The sequence below is a fragment of the Fundulus heteroclitus genome, unplaced genomic scaffold (genome assembly GCF_011125445.2).
Source record: "Fundulus heteroclitus isolate FHET01 unplaced genomic scaffold, MU-UCD_Fhet_4.1 scaffold_608, whole genome shotgun sequence".
Lineage (NCBI taxonomy): Eukaryota > Metazoa > Chordata > Actinopteri > Cyprinodontiformes > Fundulidae > Fundulus > Fundulus heteroclitus.
This window is the reverse complement of record NW_023397042.1, coordinates 51,123-72,127: the sequence shown is the minus strand read 5'-3', so window position 1 is coordinate 72,127 and position 21,005 is coordinate 51,123. Positions and strand designations below refer to the sequence as shown.

The 21,005-nt window shown below is 41.2% G+C and overlaps 2 protein-coding genes across 3 annotated transcripts in view; both read left to right on the top strand.

Moving 5' to 3' along the window:
• Positions 1-106: 106 nt before the first annotated feature.
• Positions 107-3,801, top strand: txnrd2.2 (thioredoxin reductase 2, tandem duplicate 2; the record flags this gene model as incomplete). Its single annotated transcript, XM_036133310.1, is given in 2 exon segments — positions 107-204; positions 1,525-3,801. Coding segments are annotated over 2 exon segments (222 nt in total), but the record flags the coding sequence as incomplete, so codon positions are not given.
• Positions 3,802-19,001: 15,200 nt separating this feature from the next.
• Positions 19,002-21,005, top strand: part of gnb1l (guanine nucleotide binding protein (G protein), beta polypeptide 1-like) — a 37,674-nt gene continuing 35,670 nt past the window's right edge. The window contains exon 1 of one of the 2 annotated variants that reach the window (XM_012876593.3): positions 19,002-19,065. The gene's annotated coding sequence lies outside the window, so the exon portion shown is untranslated. Of the gene's footprint in view, positions 19,092-21,005 lie in introns of both variants that reach the window. The other variant, XM_012876512.3, reaches the window with a different exon arrangement.

Sequence of the window (21,005 nt, the reverse complement as noted above, 5' to 3'; positions counted from 1 at the left end):
GTAATAAATTGTGTCAGAATTAACTGAAAGAGTCAACCGTGCAGCTGCATCTTGGCTTTAGCTTCTTGGTTTTGACCTGTGGTGGTGTTTTTGTTTTTAACCTGAGGTTATATGTGAGAGGGGAGGCGATCAGAAGATTCTGGGTCTGCATTTCACTGGTCCAAATGCTGGAGAGGTCATACAGGGTTTCTCCATGGGCTTGCAGTAAGTTGAATAATATTTTACATTTTCTGTATGTGTTTGATATTCTTATACCTTAACTAAAGATCATAACGTTTTACTTTCAAGATTACAGTCTTATGGTTGAAGAGGCATTCTTCATAAGTGGCTGGGCAGCTATTTTGCAAACAGATAACATTTAATGCCTCTGAGCTCAGAGAGCTCTCTGTCAAACTCTACGTTAAGTCCCTCAAGATTCACTGTTGGGACCCAAACTTTCTTAATTTGTATATTGATATTTGTAAAGTATTCAGTTGATTACAAGTGGTTTGGATTAAAGATGACAACTTATTTAGGGAATGACTTAAATATCTGGCTTCTCCGGATCTGCTGTAGGACAGACCGGTACAGGAGATGCTTCCTACCTGGAGCCATCAGCATCTACAACAATTTCCCTTTGGGATTAGTAAAGTATTTTTGACATGAATTGAATAATAGTGGGGGGAAAATTTAAAGGAATGGTTAGACTCACGTTGTTTAATAAGAATTTATTTTAAACTGTCCTAAACCATTCTGTTTTTTGTTTTTTTTGGGTTATCCAAAAAAAGTATGATTTGATTACAGTAGTAACAGATATAGTTCAGTAGAGATGTTATCTGGAGTTAAATTGTCAGGAGTAAATTTAGATCCTAAACATATCCAGAAGTGTTCATATTTTACTTTACACATTCTTCCACATTTGAGGTAATTTAACGACATTTGGGGCAACATGCATCTAGAATTAAGCTTTTACTTAAAGACAGGATAAAAAAAATCTGGGAGAGGTTATACCAACTATCTGTTAATTCAGATGCCATAAATTTATAAATAGTAATAGGTATATGCAAACCTGGAAGTAAATTCTTGTCAAATATGTTGCAGAAACTTTTTGTGTTGACATCCAATGACAACGATCATAGGAGACACATGCTTTATAACATAATAACAGATATGTAACCTGGATAATTGTTTTATCCGTTACTCTCTAAAAATCTAAGATAGACATTATGAACATATGGTTTATTATTATTTGATAATAAACTAATAAAATAAGATGGTTTATGCAGTTGTTTGATTCTGTCTGTTTTTGTAAAGTGTGTGTGTGTGTGTGTGTGTGTGTGTGTATGAATGTATGAATGTATGTATGTATGTATGTATGTATGTATGTATATATATATATATATATATATATATATATATATATATGGACCGTTTTTCTTTGCTGGTCTTCCTTGGAGTCAGCTTTTGTTTAAATATATTTTAGAAACCTCAAACTAGTTATTATAAAAAGTAGTATTAATAACTGTGTATATGTGTACCTCCTAGGTGTGGAGCAACATATTCTCACCTGCTGCAGACAGTAGGAATCCACCCCACCTGTGCTGAAGAAGTGGTCAAGGTCCACATCACGAAGCGCTCCGGTTTGGACCCAACAGTCACTGGTTGCTGAGGTTAGGCGCCTCGGTTTCTGAACGCAGCGGGCACACAGGGTCCCTGGGCGGTGTCTCAGACGGTTAGCCTGGGTTTATCCTGCTCTCTCTACTTTCACCTCTCCATTTAAATCTCCCAGTATCACTGTTAATCACTGGGGCCTTACTGCACCTCCTCAGCAGGTAGGTCTGGTTCTCAGCCGCTGATTCAGGTCTGGTAATCAGCAAGACGAAGGTTTAAATCGGAATGCAATTTAATAACCAGAACTTTTTTATCCTATGTACACGGATGTGTGCTATGAAAGAACAGGGCTATAGATCAAGGTAGTGACAGGGAGGGCGCTGGTGCCAAACAAACCTCTTTTAAATAAACAAGCTCATCAATCAGGATTGAAACAGATATTTAGGATTTTGTCGAGAATTGACCAGAAATGTGAAATGGCTCTAAATTTTCTTCTGAATATACATTCTGCAAATATTGTTGTTTCTCTGGCTGTACTTCCTGTCCATTAGTCTTCGAGGTGACACATACCATACACCCCCCCAACATGACACTGATGGATGGCCCCAGGGCCGTCGCCGCAGCGACACCGCTCCATTTCCCATGGACACACACACAAATAGTCAGCAGGGCTCCCGTCAGTCAGCCTGCAGAGGCCTGGACCAGGGAGCTCCAGCTTGTTTTGGGCTCAGCAGAGTCCCGCAAACCCCTTCCTTCTCCATGAAAAAGCCTGGAAAAATATACTAATATGTGCTGTCAAAAGCCGTGCAAATGCCACATCCGAGGCTTTCCCAGCTCTGTTTAACGATGGTACTCGTCTGAGTGCTTCATTTCAGTCGCACTACCCAACCTTACCCAAAGGCGGCACTGTTGCCCTCCAGTTCTGTAACGTCTTCTGAGCCAACAATGGAAGGCGGGATGAAGTAGTCACTGTATAAAATATAAGCCTGAATGCATACTGGTTGCACATTTAATCCCTTTAATCCCTATTAGAGATACGTGCCTCCAGAAGAAGCTGGAAAGCAGTCTGACGTTATTGGTGCCTGGCTGATAAGGGTTATCTGTTGTATATTTACATGGATGGCAGGTTAGCCTTCAGAAGTCATCACCCTTGGAGATAAGGTGACTTGTTTATATCAATAAAGCATTAATGGACCCCTCGCTTTGCCAAAATGCTCAACTGTTCAACCGGCTGCCCCTGTCAGACATCTTGGCTTTATTAAGTCGACGAGGAGCGGGGAGGAGGGCTGTCAATAACCAGCAGAAATTGAAGAACCTGCGAGTAGTCTGGAGTTTATTTTTATTTGAAGTCTAATCTGCCCGGTCTGATTAATGATTCCGATGAGGGGAGTGACAGATCGTCAGGAGATGGAGAGGTGAAAAAAAAAAAAACAGAGAGCACGAAAGCTACCAGGTTTGTTTGGGCCTCGGCCCGAGGAGAGAGAGCTGAGTACCAGCCCCGGTCGGGGAGGGAAGGGGGATTCCTGTGTGCTCTGTTCAGGGCCGAGGTGCTGACTGAAAGACCCTGACCTCCGCTCAGCAGGAACAGCTTGACTCTATCACTTGGAGCACAGAGGGCTCATGTGCCGTAGCACAGCACAGCAGGGGGGGTTAAACAGAGAGGGAGGGGCAGCATGGGCCAGGGAGCAGACCAAACCGACCAACACAATAATGAGTTGTGCCCTGGCTTACTTAGACTATGTTCCTGTGCTTAACACGCCACTTCAGGGGCCGCCAAGGTGGGCCTGAAGCGGTGGAGGGGAAGTCATTGAGACCATCAGGGTAACTGTAATATGTTATATTTTTTACCCTTCACTATCCTCCTGCTGTGTCCCGTGTTCTCTCCTATTCGCTGCTCGGTACCGCTGGTAACACGCACAAAGAGTCTTATTTCTTTTAGGTACACTGAGATGAGATATCTCCTGTTTAGTATTGATATTGAGGTCAAATATTTGCCCTCTAAGGCTCAGCTGTGCAGAGGTGTGCGAGTGGGGGTCAGGGCTCAACTTTCAGGTCGGCCAGCTAATGACGACCTGCACTAAAAACCAGAACTGGAGAGTGCAGGCCCGATGTCCCCTGGCCAAAAAGCTGAAGGAGCTGTAAATAGATAAATGTCATTTTACAACAGAGCTTTGTGATTTCTTATTTATATATTAAAAAATAACACACTCAGATCCCAGTGTGAATAATAAAGAAATTGTGATTGAATGCTCAGTGTTGAATGTCAAAGACTGAAGGTTGTTTGTATTGCCATCGTGGGTGAATGAATGAGAAGACTGGTCGTTTGTTACGAAGCAAAAGTGGAATGAACTTACAACTACCCACAAAATATTTGGAGCAATGTTAGCACGTCAATGATTTGTAAAGAGAAACAATCTCATGCTAATCTCTGAATGCTACATTGAAGCTAAGCTAGTGGTAAATTTAGGTTAGCAGGAATCCTTATAGAAACTACTTATCTGGCTTTGACCAGAAAGGTGAAACTGTGGGTATTACTTCAATTCACAAAGAGTAATTGTGTTTTTTATGCTTACAGTTTTACAGTTTTTAAAAAGCCGAATGTTTTGTCTTTTGGAAGAAGCCAAGAATGTATGGAGTGAATTTTGTTCCATCATTATAGCAAGCAAAAAACATGTTTTATAAATGGAAATAAAAAAATAGTCAAGAAATTAAACTTTGAAAAACTTCTTGATTTAAAAAAAAAAAGGATTTGAAAGTAACTTTTGTTTTCTCAGATTTTATTTAAAAAAAAAAAATTATTCTTTCCAGATTTAGTTTGTTTAATTTTTTCACCTTTTTTTTTTTTTTACAGATTTTATATTTTCAAATTGCATTTCAAATTACGATTTGCATTCTTTTCAAATTGTGTTTACAGATCACATTCTCTTCACTTCCTGCTCTTGACTCAGATTGACCAATAAATTGCTAATTTACATACAGACCAATAGAAATGCTGGTTTTGCATCTCACTCCAGAGGAAATCCCGCCCCCAGAAGTGAAGAGAATTTGATTTGTAAAATGCAATTTGAAAAGAATGCATTTTGTAAAAAATTAATAAATAAAAACATGAAAATTTTGTTTAAAAATATTTTTTTGAAAAAATTTAATCTGAGAAAACAGCAAAGTTACACTCAAACCCCTTTTTTTGTTTAAGAAGTTTTTCAAAGTTTAATTTCTGGATTGCATTTTTTTTTAACAAATTTCCATATTCAAATGTTTTTTATGTTTTTATTTACATTTACAAAACGTGTTTGTTGTTTGCAATATTAGGAATGCTGATTCCCTCCATTCAAAGATTTCATGCAAAGCTAAACAGCCCTTTTCATTGTTCCACCTTGACATGGTAAAACACGGGCTACCATTGGCTCCAAATATTTACTTTTAAACCAGTTCCAACCAGTGAGGCGTAACGGTCATTTTCGCTCTTCACCACCAAATATTTTGGCAGTTTGGGTACTTTTGTGCACAATTTTTTTTTTTTACTTTTTTTTAAATTTTATTTTTTTATGATGGGCGGCACAAAAACAATCTGAGGGCCAAAACCAGCCCACGAATTGAACTTTGGTCCCCTCCAATTTGAAAGGATCTACTTGTGGACACCCGAAAAGCAAATATGATTCAGTGATTACAGAAAATGATCTCTCTCAACAGAAAGTGGCTGGTTTTAGATTGGGTTGTAATTATATCAAAATTCAGTTGCTTATTTGGATGTTCAGTCAATGAGAAGCAGGGTCCCCCTGTCTAGTTACACAGGAAACATAAGAAAATATGACTGTACACTGCTGGAGAGTTAGGACACTCCAGTCTGTATTTCAGTCCTAGATTCATTTTGAGTGCTAAATTAAAGGGCTGTTACATTTTTTTTTTAAGGACCCTGGACGACATTTAATTTTGTCCAAAATAAAAAATACCTAAATTGTTAGACTGATCCAGTTAAGGTCTAAAACTGGATTGGTCGACATATATACACAGAATCTTTAAACAGTTTGAGATTTATGAAGCCTTTCATTTTATTTTCCTAATACACAAACATGAAAACCGTGCTGTATAAACTGGTTAATTCAGCAGGAAAATATTCAGAACTTTTTTTAATTGTAAAGCCTTAAACTTTTTGGAGTATATATTTAGCCTGGTTCATAACACTGAAACGGGCTAAATAGAGATAAGAACCACTACAGATAGAAATCAACTATATATGTTCAAACTCTAATATATGATATTAAACTTGAGATTTCCGCATTTTTTACATTTTTTAGCTCTGCAATTTGTCTGTAACCCCCAATTTAAAAAAAGAGAAATACTGGAGCTAAGTATATTTGTATAAAATGGAAGTATGTAGGTAAAAATGGTAAAGCATGAGTTTAAAATGGGTAAATTGACCTGCAGGTATTCCAGAAACTATTAAACATTGAGTAGAACATTTGATAGACAATATTTGGTTCTCATGAAAAAGAAGGAAAATACGAATTTGATGTTTAAATGGTTATGTGGGCCAAAATGAATTATAATAAAATTTAATTTGACTTGTTTCAAGAATTATGTTGCTTCTTTTTGTTATGTAATATACTGCTATATGGGTGGCAAAATGGGTTGCCCGTGAACCAAAAGCATTTTATTAAATACAGAATTCTGCTGTATTTAATAAAGAATATGTTCTTTACTCAGTAAAAAAAATTAGTTTATTTACTGATTGCAAAATTACAGCTTTGAAATTAATCCCAGCCTGAATGATGAGACTATATTGTGTTGTGCAGTGTGCGACCTAAACCCAGAGAAGCGGACCCCGTGTTGTAGAACATTTACATCCATGCTGCTGCACTGGTTCATCCAAGAGGTTTTGATGGCGACGACCATTAGAATAGACGGTCACACTTTGACCCCGAGTTGTCTCTGCTGACAGCGGGCCCTGCTATGCGGCCCTGTCACTCAGCCCTGTGCACCGACAATAGCAGAAATTCCAGTGTGTTTGTTTGGTTAAGGAGAGAGCTCTCTGAAACCCCTGAACCACCTCCAGATCCACGGCAGCCTCGCTTACCCTGAGAATGAAGCCCGTGTCAGTCCAGCTCCAGACAGTGGGAGGAAAGTTCAACTGCTCTCCCAAGAATGCTTGGCTCCATTTTTGCCAATTGTGTCTCCTCTGTTGCTTCCACAATGGAGCAAACGGGTTAAATCCGCCTTGAAATGCACTTAGCAGAACATGTCAACATGTCAGGGGTGCGCTCGGTTCTATGCGCCGTCTTAATCCGGCCCATTGAACGCTGACAGTTGTCTGTGAGTCAGATATTCGCAGGGTCTTTGTCCCTTTTTAGCTCTTGAGCTCCAGCAGCCCGGCTGGAAAGGCAGAGCTCTCCTAACATGTTAAAACACACTTGCTGGTTGTGCAGCGCTGCGGTCCCAACGAAGCATCGGGACAAGGAGAGACGCATTCGAACATTGTGTAAACACGCGCTAAAAAACGAGGGAGAGGATAAAACCAAGGCAAGGATTACTGGCTGAGAGACGAGTATGGCACGGTTACGGCTGTGCTGTTGTTCTGGCGGTATCTGGCTCAAGACCTGTCATTCTGAGCTGCCTGCAGGGCGTGGATGGAGAGCAGTAGCAGCAAGGAGGATCTACTGGAAACTCCTAAAAAAAAAAAGGAAAAAAAAGAAAAAGAAAGGTGGTCGGTTGGATTAAACTACAGATTTCAGTCAAGTAGTTTGCAAAGAGGTCTCTCGCTTCTGATCTGGCCTCCCTGGAGGCTGAGGACCCTCCGACAAAGCAGGAGATTAAAACGAAACCGAGGTAGTGGGCTTTCGCTGATGTTTCAAACGTAGTTTTCGCCCGCCTCGCACAGAATCTTCTTATGGCGTCAACACAAACCTGCATTCTGTGTACCTCTGGCTGGGAATGTCAAGGTTGTCTCATTTCTGTTGCCGCTCTGAAGACAACAGATTTGACGTTGCAACAAATGTTGCCCTTTCAAAACTCCCCGTGCCTCCTCTTATCGATGCCTTGAGCTGAGAACGTAGAGGGAAAATGAATGAGGCCAGCTCCTGTCAGGGTGGGGGTCCTTTCTGGTAGCCCCGGTTGAGGTGCGGGCCTGTGAAATGAGCTTGTCTGACCCCTGATAAGAACAGGATACTCTCAGGAATGGCCTAAATTCAACGCACATGGCTGCTGTGGCCTGCGTTTTTGGCTGAGGGGAGGCGGGTGTTTGGAAGGCTGTGCTGTATCGAACTGTGGCAACAAATAGTCTTTCTACAACTGCTCCAACTCTCATAGTCTGGCAACAACAAAAAATAAAAATGGAGGTGTGTAAGATGTTTGTTTTAGAGTCTCACAGCTTGTGGTTGAAATCTCCAAAAGCCATCTAGAGAACTATTCCAATCAGCAATCTCAGCTCCTAAATCATTTAGTCAGGTCTTCTGCCACACAGGAAGCTGTCTTATTACCTCTGGAAGCAGCACAAAGATTTACTGAGCTCATGTTTGATGACAGCACACAACAAAGGAGCCATGTTTGTGTGTGCGCTCGTGTGCCAGATCGTGTCGGTTTGAACTCTAGGTGTTTGCATGCGAAAACAAATCACTTTCACATTCTCCTGATGTCTGGATCCAAACAAGACACGTCACGTCTTGCTCTCTTTATTTGGACTCCCAGGAATTGTGCGCCTCAAACAACCTCTTAGTCATTGTCTTTTGGATCAGACGCACTTTATTTGGCTACATCAGCTGTCATGTAGATGTAATCACTGAATTAATTTCTTGTTGATCACTACTGGGCCAGCCCTGAAATGAGCAAAAGGGCCCCGGATGGACATGTTTGTCTACGTGGGCTTGGGAATCAGATTGGGCCCATAAGGGTTGTAATGTGGCTGTAGATTGACTGTTAACAGCCATTGTATGTTTTAAGAAGCTTGTAGCAACCTTAAACCATCTCCTTCAACTTTTACATATACATGTGATGTGACAACCACAGCCTTCAATGTCTTTCACTGAGCTTTTATATGATGGATCAATGCAATGTAATAATTTCGAACTACAAAGAAAATCATGCACCGTTTTCAAACCTTTTTCATGAATAAAAATCTAAAATGTGTGGCCTGCATTTGTGCTATTAACTAAGACCCCGACCACATGAAGGTGACTCTGGCTGAATCCGAAAAACGTCTTGTTTGGATAGGGGATCCCGTCCAGATGGAGCAGCCGCGAAACTGCTCCCCCCACTGAGCTACACTGGAGTGCTAATAGCCGCCATATTGGTACTCCCTATTTCCCCCCAGTAACTAGGGAATATGTGCGCTACAGAATCGAATGAGGATTTTCTCATGTTCAGGGGGCTTAAAACTTTAAAAATGTCAAATGCCATATACTTTTATGTTATGTTCTAAAACTATCAAGTACTGAGAAAGTCATGTGCTGAAATATTTAGCATTTTATTTATTTAAATATATATGTAACATTTTTAAATATATAAATAATAATATACAAAAACATATATTTACATATATGTATACATATATATACATGTGTACATATACACATACATATATATACATATATATATATATTTAATAAGAATAACATGTAAAATATTTCATCCCCTAATTTCCTAGTAGTTGATAGTGTTAGTACATCCACTGACTGTAGAATTACCTATGAAACGTTTTCACACAGCCAGAAAACTGCTTGTTGTTGCAACCAAATCCTATGGGATTCTGTGAGAGTAGAGAGTAGCAAGATGGCGGCCAGTGACTTCAGTTTTTCGGCAAAATCAGCACTCCAGTGTATAATATAGCTCACTGCTTCAAACCCCTTTGTCGATTTCGGGCAGCCTCTAACTCCGATGTCATTATGTTACTCAAACACACATGGATTATTCTAGTCACATCCAGGCCTACAGCCTTCCCAAAATGAACTACAAAGTGTACACTCTCTTCTCTCTGGACATTTTTATTAGTTTCCGTGAGGTGGGCTGTGCTTATAAGTCATGTCACGCAAAGGATTGTGGGATTTCTTATGGCTCCTTAGCGCCGATAAAGGACATTGTGAAGTTCCTATGCTAAAGGAGCTATGAGAGGAAGCATACAGGTTCCTTTTCATAACTCCTTCCTTACTGACTGCACTACTCGGACAGCAATTATGGCGACCACTTCCACTTTGGCTAAAGAGTCCTTACACAATAGATATATAAGGATGTAGCCAATGGCAGACTTCGGAGTCGCTGTTTTGTTTCCGATTTTATTAAATTTACTGTGGATTTTACACTTAGATGGTATTACTCCTCTGCTGTGTTTGTGTGGACCAACAACAAGGCTGTCCATACAAACCTCTTTTCTCTCTCCTGCATTCATTTTCACCCTGCTTTTCTTTCTTCATCTTCCAAATGTATTGTTGCATTTGTACAGTGTCCTTGCTCTGAAAGGTTCTTTCAAATAAAATGTATTATTATTATTACTATTATTATTATTATTATTATTATTATTATTATTATTATTATTACATCTGTGGCAGTGTTACTGCGCCTCTTAGTGTCATAAGTATTACAATGCCTATTACGACTTAGTGCGGTTTCATGTTTTATTGTCCAACTTTTCTGTCCGGATACAGTGTTTGGCTCTGTGTGGTTGTTGTCCTAAATAAAGTGTAATCAAAAACCTTTAGAGGTCATCAAATCAGTAAAAAAAAAAAAAAAAAAAAAAAAACATTGCACGCTGAAGCTTAAACCAGTTTTAAATCATTATCCCAAATATGAAAATCTCACAGATCACTTTTCAGTCCATTATCTGAAAATGGAGAGAGTACGACTGAACTGCAAAGTTAACGAGACATGGTCATCCACGTAAATTTGACATTCTCGGTGAGGAGAGCATTAAATCCAATGAATGAATAGGTGGCAAGATTGAAACTTGATGGTACCTTATGCTCTTCATCCAGTCTGAAAGACTGGAGCTATTTTGAAAAGAAGAACGGACAAATGCCAGACCCTAGATGGTCAAAGCTGGTTGAGTTAGCACCGTTATCTGTGGCAAACTGTGGCCTTACAAAGTTTTGTCCTACTCTTTACTTTATGCTCTACTTTGTCTACTTTGCCACAGAACATTCACACTGGTGGTTGTAATGTGACGATGCGTAAAAGCTCAAAAGGTATAAATACTTAGGCAAGGCACTATCAGATTCCCATTGGCTTTGGTTATTCCCCTTTTATAAAATGTCTGTTTTTTTTTTTCATTTAGTCTAAACTTGGGAAGAAAAAAAAACCTAATACAAAATGAACTTTTTCCCAACCTCAGTGTTATGAAAGACGACCAAGCCTGAAAGGAGGTTAAATCTAAGTGTTAGGCAGTCAGTAGCGGATATATTCCCACTCTGATCTGAACTTGACACAATTTAGGAGACAAGCCGTTTTACAAGCTGCCGCATAACAAACTACTTTTTGCTTCCGACAGAATTTGCCAAACACACCAGTAGAGCAGAGGAATCATCAACACTAAGCTGACAGTTTCCCTCTGACTGCGTCTGCTTCAGGGCTCTGGTGTTATCAGCCTGAGTCACGTCACATAAATCAAAGCGCCTTCCTCTGCCATGACCGTTTCCCAATCTGCAGCCAGCACATCTGCTTGCAGATTGGTGGAAGAAGCTGCTTGGACCTGAACTGTGCACAGATCCCAAACTCCTGCAATTTGTCATGTCCACAACTCTCCTTATAGTAGGACAGGACTCACATGGGTCAAGTGGAAGAGACGGACTTGTCTGATGCTGACGGACCGCACAGTCGCCTTGCCTTGTGGCTTCAGTCGGTGGCTGTGAAAAGCTTCTGTCTTTCTTGTTTAACTAATGAAAGCTATGGGTGCCTTATGATTCAATCAGCCTTTCTCGTAAACATCAAGCACAATTATGGATGCTCTAAGTGTAAGCTGTGTTTCAGATGCACATCATTATGGCTGACTGGGTTTATTTTTTTGGGACATATCTGAAGAGGGACATCGATTTGTACTTGCATGAGACTGTGTGTTAGCCTGTCTGTCTATTTTAAAGGGAACGACGATCCTTCTGTGGCATCTAGATTTAAAACTCGTGCAGCCTTTACCTCTAGATAGCCACACTTCCACAAACGTCATGACGTGGAGCTGCTGTGCTAACTGATTAACCACATTATTTAGAAGGCTGAGCTGAACTTCATCCGATCAGGATAACCGTCAAGCTAGTAAAATCAAGAAATGACTTGGAACCCATTGGACAACATGAAGTAAGCTAAAAGATCCCATTTTTCTAAAGAAATTCAAATCCATGATAATTGAGTTCTGTCAATCAGAAAAGGGCTACAAAGCAACTTTTGAGGTTTCTGGGCTCCAACAAACCACATTGAGCGACCATCCTGAACAGGCTAAACATGGAAAAGTGGCAACGCTTCCCAAGAGTGGCTTGCCCACCAAAATCTTTCCCCAAAATAGATATTTTTGATCATGAAACGTGTTTGATGATCTGCAACATTTAAGCATGACAATAATGTAAAAACAGAAGAAACATAAGGGGTGCAAATACTTTTTAATGGCACCTGTAGCGCAATCGGATGGATATGTTGTTTTTAGTTGCAGCCATCTTCCAGTCAGCAGCACTGACCTTCCTTCCTTCCCTGGTGAATAAAGGCATCCCTGCAGATTGGTTTTGTCTAGTGATGTTACGTTATGTGCCGAGGCTTCGAGGCGTGTGTCGAGTAAGGGAGGGGCGTTTCCGTGAAGCGCGTATCGAGGCTTGCTTCATTTAGGGGAGGAGCCGAAAACGATGACGTCCGAAGCCTCGCTGGCCGGCTGTACCACGTGACTGCTTCGGGAAGTGGCTCAGATGTTGGCGCGGCTTCGACAGCTTTTAGAAACCCCACAGGCTCCATTCAAAATGTGGGTTGTTGTAGGCGAGTTGCGGTCAGTTGAGAGAGTGGATAGAGTTTTGATAGTTTGGATAGCAGAGTTTGGATAGTGGTTATTTAGTTTGAGACAGTTAGTTTGGTGTTTGGAGAGTTTAGGAGAGAGATAGATAGATAGGAGATCAGTGCTCTCAACTATCACGCATTGACCGTCACTGACTTCACACGGTCACACGCAAACATGGCATTTTTCACGCATAAAAATCCCAACACCCATCTGGGCAGCGGACGATAAAAACTCCGCCTTCTGCTGAGATGTTTCAGCTTCTTTCACAGCTTGTGGCCATCATTCCTGCTGCAGTTCATGTTAACAGAGCAGCAGGAAGAGCGATCAGAGTTATGAATAATTTTAGTCTTAACCAGCGGTTGAAAGTAAGCCGGTAAGGTCCTGTACTACGTACGCAGGAGGGGAGGGGGCGGGGGAAGAGAGCTGCTGCCAGATATTGCCTTCATTCAGAACCAGTGATGGCTGCACTCTGGGTCATAAAACAATTCTGCTCACTAGATGCAGTTTAAAACGCTACGTCTGGTTATAAGTTGTTTTTATTAATTCTGCATTTTTTAACTACATGCACCGTATTTCTGTGCCTCAGCGCTTCGATGCGCTTCTGCCGTGCGCTTTTTTCAGGTGCGCAAAATTACGTTACTTGTAATTTGGGTGCGCGCTTTCATTTTAAAGAACTTGTAACATCAGGATGCTGATCTCAGACCGGTCAGCTCCTATGATCACTGTATAGGAGCCCTTTACAGTTTTTATTTATGCATTTTCACGCTGTTTATCCCTCGCACGCAGCGCACCATCGGGTAAAATCCTCCCACCTCACCGCCCAGAGCGCACTGAGAGAGCAATAGAGATTTGTCTGGTCGACTGAGATGAGAAACCTGTTGCTGTGAAAGGTGATATAGGTTATAAACTGTTACTGTCTAGAATTGCATTGAGCTGAAAAGAGAGGAGACATCAGCAGCTGGATCGTGCGTAAAGACGCAGCGGGAACCTCTGTGCGCTTCAGTGTTGCTGCTGAGGGTAAACTGTGGGACCGTATAGTACTGGGCTAATCATTGGTCACAGTACCCCAATCTGTACATACTTGCACTTATTTATGCACCCCGGCATCATCTGTGCCATGTGAGCGTGTCTTTTCAAAGGTTGGAGAAGTAGTATCAAAAAAGAGAAATCATTTGAAACCAAAAACTGTGGAGAAATTGTTGTTTCTTAATAAAAATGCATGAAATCATCCAAGTTACACAAGCATTAGCCTATTCACTACCCCCTGCCTAGTTCCACAAGCACTTTCATTGTCCTCTGCCTGATTAAGCCCATGCCATTTTTCTAGAGTCACAGAAAAACATTACACAACATGCCATATCATGTCACTACTATTTTGGGAATAATTACACACAGAGAATACATTCAAACAATATTTTATTGTACACATGTGTTTACAAAATTTATGTAGACAAATTATTTCGTCCTACACCTTCTGTGAAGTCATTCCCAAGAGCCATAATAGACAAAAATGATATGCATCACACGTGTTAAGATACAGCTGGCTGTGATTATACAACTTGCCAGTAGTTGGTGCTGTGTGCACATGAACCGTCAAGAAATGAACCTTTTCTCGAACCAGTTGGCTGAGTGGTTCAATGCCTCATGAGGCTTCATCTCGCCATCACTAGTTTTGTCACAGCTTTGTTGCTGATGTGTTAGAGATAATCTTTGTGTTATTTGCCTGCCACACATGGTGTTTTTTTTGTAGTTTTTTTTTTTTTTATTGTTTTTTACACAGGCCTTACAGCAACGTTTTTACGAGAGTACATTGACCGGAGCGCACTCTTCCACATGCTGTGTCTCCTACATGCCTCTACAGGACTTCCTAATAAAATACACAGAAATTTACTGTGTGACAAAATGTGAAAAGGTCCAAGATGTATGAATACTTTTGCAAGACACTTGAATTCCTGAGCCGCTACACAGGCCTAAAATTAGTTTCTCCCACCTGAGCTCTGGATCTTTGCAGCTCCTCCAGAATTCCCTTGGCCCTCTTGTCCGTACACTTATGTTCTGAGAAGCTATGTCGTCCCAGGGGCTTGCATACATGTTCTTCCTTAAACACTGTGAAATAAAAAAGGACAGTGAAATGTTGATCACACAGCTGATTTGTCCAAGTAAAGCCGCTGCATTCGCAGGCACTCCTTCTGCTGTTAAACAGAGGTTAGAGATCAGGCTTTTTGCTTGTGCTACTTGTTTTTGTTCGACATGGCCTTGAGAAACAGCACCATCATCAAAAGGGAGTTTCAAAAAGAACTGATAACAATATTAAGCCAGACGCGGGTTGCCTCCCTGCTTCACCAGCCCAAGGGAGGACGCTTTAGTCGTGCTGATAGTGGCATTAAAACCGCATTTTCCTGCACTCCTCAAAGTGATAGCGCGTTCGCTCACTCCTCGCTCTTCCTGAGTTCTCTCCGTTCACACCTGCAGAGATGCCCAAGAAAAACATGAGCCAACAAGGCCTCACCATCGCATTTGATGAGACCAGTACGTACTTATATGCACTGTATCATCTTCTGCTGAGATATCCTAATGGATACCCATCAACGTCTTGACTGATTTCACAATTAAGGAAAATACCTCAATCAGTGGGGGTTTGTGTAATTTGATAGAGGTTTGCACTGCTGAAGTAAATCCATGTAGGGATGTCATGTTTTTTTTCTCCATATAAGAGAAAATGAACAATTCAACTTTGGAGTGTTTCTTACTGCTTTTGGTGGTGGTGCACGTTGCAATTTATTTTTCAACAAATAGAGCAGAGATGTTTTAACCAAATATGGATGAAGAAACACATCTGTGTCTGGTGAGACTTCTGGTTTGTATCAAGTGATAATATTTTAATGTTCTATCTGCTGAGCCTGTTGTGGGATGTACAGTGGCACAGCTGGTAGCACAGTGTCCTTACTACAAGAGGGTCCTGGGTTTAGGTCCAATTCTGGGGTCTTTCTGCATCACTGTCAGGTTAATTGGTCTCTCCAAATTGCCCGTACCGTTTGTGTGTCCATCATTGTTTGTCCTGTGTCCCTGTGTTGCGCTGTAATGGACTGGCGGCCTGTCCAGGATATACCGCACCTCTCTCCAATGACTGCTGGAGACTTCATATGAATTCATCAGAGCAGAGAAATTAGACCGTGTATAGTACTCTGCATTACATTTCATTACTGTATGTGGACATTGTGTCCACCATTGTCATTTTGCTGCAGCTGGCCGTCCTCTCTCCGTCCGCAGACGTTCACACCGGCTGCTTTTTGTGTACAAATGTGTCCATAGACTACACCCCTCCTACCTGACTGCTTATATGACAAAGGTCCTCAATCATCATGGACTGCAGTCTCAGGGTTTTTAATTGCCTGACTGTTCCCAGAGTCAGAACTGAACCTGGTGAGAGAGCTTTTAAATATGCCACCTCTTCTGCCTGGAATGACGTTGCATGCCATTTGCCTCGGAAATCAAAAATAGGAGCTGGGAATGGGGTAAACCCGAGTAAATAGCGTTCCACTTAACAGTCGGAGAAGTCAGGATTCCCAAATAAAAACAAAAGGCCAGGATTCCAATGTGGCAACGTCCAGGAAATCTGTTGTTTTGCTCGTTGTACCTCTTATAAATGTACTTTCCATATGCAAACCCCACTTTTAATTTGTTCGGTTCAGAGTTGCAGCCGCTACATGTAACATTGATTTTTAGACGCACTCTTACAACTGTGTCTTGTAAAATAAACCTGTTTTCATCACAGCTTACTGTTGTCGATGCGAGGTGCTGCCATATTGGATCCAACACTCGGCCTTACACAATTTCTCCCTGACTTTTCAAGAGGAAGTCTTACTTTAGCGACTGTTACAGTTTATTTTCCCGACCGGAACCCGGGATTTCCAAGTTCTGACTGCAAATGGAACGCACCGTCAATTCCTGAAAAACTCAAGTTGTCGGGGCTGGTGATTGTTGGTGAATTCAAGGTACATTTAAAAGACCAGGAGAGGCACAGTATAACACGCTGGGATCGTTCCTTGTTCTCTTGTGCTCCCATGTCTGTTCAGATGTCTCATGTATGGATTAATTTGGTTTTATTTGAGCTCTTCCAACTTGCCAGGTCCCTCTTTGAAAAGAGATTTTTAATCTCAATGAGGCTTGATCTGGCTAAATAAAGGTCATAGTAACTGTACTTCTACTTGAGTAAAAATATATTGAAGCAGTGCTAGTCTTACTTCAGTACTATGTTAGGCTAATTTACACACCTTCGACTGTGCTGTACCACTTTGTGGGTTAGCTTACCTAATAAAACCCCAAAACAATGCAATAAAGTTTGTATAGGGTGACAAAATGGTTAACATGTTTGAATATGAATACTTCTGCAAATAATGCTGATTGTGTATTCCTGAATTGCTCCAGAGGCCTCTAGCTCTGTGTGACGAGACGATCGCCTGATGAAAGAATGCCAGCAGACACAAGCCTCAGCGTTCCCATCTATTTCAATCCCGCTGTGGCCCTACCGGCTGCGCAGTCTGACCCGCAGCCTTTCTAATTTGGCGATGAGCTGTAAAGTGACCTGCCTGCCCCCGCTGGAACAGGAGTGGGATTCCAGGGATGGGCGACACTGTAGACGCCACAACCGCCCGACCCTGTCACTAACTCCTGGTCCTGCCGGGACCCACAGGGAGACCAAGGCACCTGCTCTCAAGGGCACCCTGACATTATCCCTCTGCACCGGCCCGACTTATGGGTAAGGTGAGATGCCAGGAATAATTGATGACGATGTCGGCGGTGGTGTCTGTGTGGGCAGAGCAGGAGACGCTTCCTCCACCTCCTGCAGAGGGGTTACTGTCCTGGCACTTCCATTAGCACTAATTGGTTTGAAGTCAGCCTTTCCATGTTTGTCATTGGGTGCTCATGTTTTTGATCCATTTCATTAGTGAATTGATTCCATTCCCCCTGCACATGTGCCTCTGTTGCTGTTTCTTAGCTTATTTTAGTATCTTATGTTTAAACTTTCTTTTCTCTCTCCTGCTCAACCACCTGCACTCACTGTTTCATTCCTTTTTTTTGGGGGGGAGATGGGGGATATTCAGGGGGATTGACTGACTCTAATCCAAGGCCACAGAAGAGGTTTAAAACACTCTGGTTTCAGCTAATCTTGCAGCTCAGACCTAGCCGGGCATGAAAGTCGCTTTTTCCATGATAGCAGCGGACAAATAAAGGTCTTTCCCAGCATTCCTATGAAAGAAGTCTGTGTGCTCTGTGGATTAGAGCCCAGTGTTTTCTGTCTCTGGTTCACAATTAGACTGAAATGGATGACTCTTCAGTCTGTGGTGTTTATTGCGGAAGGTTCTTAGTGAAACTACATAATCATATCTTTTGTCATAATAGCAGTTATAAAAGTAGATCTTTAAAAAAAAAAGAAAAAAAAAAGAAAGGAAATATGTGATGTGTTCCAAAGAGGCATTCAGAATTTGTTAAACAGTTTTTCTTTCTGTGCTCCATGTCTTCAACTTGCCATCAAAAATACCATCAGTCTTTTGATCTCAATAATATCAATAAATAAAGTTTCATGCTTGTTTCTGTTTGCTTCTTTTTCTTTCTTTCAGTCCTCTAAATTCTGTGATCCCATGCCTCGACAGTAATCTCAGAATGTAACTGACGGGTGGAACAACCCAAGTTTCTGCAGTCGTTCCGGCTGCAAGCCTTTTGGGAAATATCGTTTACTGATGTGCACATCGAGACAATAACTGTTTGAGCTCAGTCAGATGGGATTGTGAGCAATGTGAACATAAATGTTCAAGTCTTGCCACATTTTCTCAATACAATTTAGCGTTGGGCTTTGACTTGGCCATTCCACCCCATTATTAAAGCTGTGCTCTAAAACAATGCCATTGTAGCTGTGGCTGTAAGTTTAGTGTCATTTGTCTTGCTGAAAGGTAAACATGCACTACAGTCTGAAGTTGAAGCCTGGTTTAAAAAAAACAAACGAAACAAAAAAAACAGAGGAGACAAACTTGAGAGTGAGAAGGAAATTCTCCTCCCAGCAGCACAAAGACCCTAAACCCTACAAAGTTGTGGTTTTTATGAGTTAAAATGGCCAGGTGACAGTCCAGAGCTAAACCGAATGGAAAGTGCAAGACTTCAAAACTGATGTTCAGTCCGAGCTTCAGATATTCTGCAAACAACGAGCAAAAGGTTTAGCATGCAGATGTGCATCAAGGTGAAAGTAAGAGTTAACAATAGCAACAGAACCAGCAGTCTGTGTGCTAACGATCTGAAAGGAGGCGTGCATTAGATGTTTGAATTAAAATAGCAGATGACAAGAAAGTGTAAGAGTGATAAACGACAGAGAGAAGATGGAGAGAGACGCGCGCTCGTGTGTGTGTGTGTCTCAGAGAAAGCGCAATTTCTCTTCAGGCACTTACACGGGCAGCTCATCCTCTAGACAGGGGTCCTTGAAGTTGAGTTTCCCTGGCAACTATTGGCAGCACGGCACTCTTCCAGACATGGTAGCTATTTTCTGAACATTTCCTGGGTAGGTATTTGTTCTTGTTTTTCTCTCTAGGCTGACAGTGGCAGCTGGCTGTCATGTAACTGAACCGTCTGAACGGAGTTAGGAGAACTAGCTGTGTGTCGTTGCTAGTGTTTAGCTAACGTTAGCCAGTTTGCTGTTGAACCTCTCAGGTTGTCCACCCAAACATATTGTTTTATTAGTTTTGCGTCTAAGTTGGGTCAATCCTCTAACTGGAAACTGTCAACGAACACCCTGATATGAGTTAAAATCCTGCTCCCTAGAAGGACCAGTTTAACACAGTAACTGTCGTTCATCCTATAACCAAAGCCCAACTTATCAACACGTCGTTTTTAATATTTAATCCTGACTTTTGTTCTCCAGAGTGCTCCTCAAATGAGCTGTGTATCAGCTTATTCAGTGGCTAACTTTTAGTTCTGTATTCCTGAGCTCCTGTGAAAGCAGAACAGTTACAGTTTTGAACAAAGTCCGCTGGAAATCTTTTATTTATCGTCCCATGGCATGATGTCTCTGTAGCTCCAGGAGTGAAACACTCCTCTGTCCCCAGTCTCTGCAGATTTCACATGCATTCTTTATTTCTTTATTTGTCAAAATACTGCACACGTCAAACTTATTTTGGATTCTGTAATTTCAATAGAAATCCAGCCATTATTTGAGTACATTTATGCAGTGTAGAAAAAAAAATCCTATGTTTAGAAATCATGTTTACAAAATCTATATGCAGCACATTTGTACCGCTGTTTAACCCATTGAAGGAGATTTAAATGAAGCATTTTAAAAACAGTACGCATTACTTTTTAAGTGCTGTGTCCCCGTTGTAGAAATAAGACATGAAACAAGACAACTCATAATTATCTTACTGCAGTGATCATTAGAGTGGTAAAAATGTCCTAAGCAGCATCTCACAGTCACCTGCCCATGTCAACCATTAAATACTACCCACATGCCATCTGGTTGTTGCTATTAAAAGGGCTTTTTCCTCTCCTACCACCATAAATTTAAATATGGAGTTTTCTGAACACTACACAGCCTTTAATGGGAATATTATGCTTTGGTCAGAGTAGATTGAATTTGAGCTTGTAGGCAGGAAACACTGTTTTCAAACTAAGGATGATCATGTAGAAAAAGCCAACTGTTTAGTACGTGTGATGCTGTGGAACTATTTTGCCAAAGACGCTGGGAACCTGGAGAAATGCAATCATGAATTATTTGAAATACCTGAGAATTAGAAAATTTGAACAAGATAAAGATCTGCATCCAATCTCAGTTCTCAAAACTAAATCCTGCAGAAAACCTGTGGGGTGAGCTGGAGAGAAGTGAGCATAAAAGAGCACCTAGGACTGTGGACGGTCTAGAGTAGGGCTCACCAACATGGTGCCCCACGGACACCTAGTAGCCCCTGAGGACCACATGTGGTGCACACGAGTCTGTTCTAAAAACAGCACAATCCACTAGTGAGCTGCATCTAAAACTTTATTTTATTCTGTTAATCTTGAGAGATTGTGTTTGAAGGATTGGTCAAGCATGCCTCTCTGTGGATGCTCTAACCTTCTGAAACCCTCATGTTGTGTTCGTTTTGTGTCAATTAATTTTATGTTCCCAGTCAGAAATAACCATTCCACCAAGACTCACCATATAAACTGTATTAACACACGTTATCTTTAGTTTATGTGTTAGCTTTTTCAACTACCTTAAGCTCTAGTGAATATTAAAAGTTTAGAATTTCTATGTGTTTTAGTTGTCTGTCTGCCTCGTTGACCATTTATTATACACTTGAAGGCAATGTGTTTAGCTTTGAAACTATTTTAAATCTTTTATAAATCAATAAAAATCAGCACCTGCTATGATCCCGGTAAAAAGTGAGGACAAATATTTTCAGTACGTACAAAGGAAATGATCCCAAAACAGCAATAGATA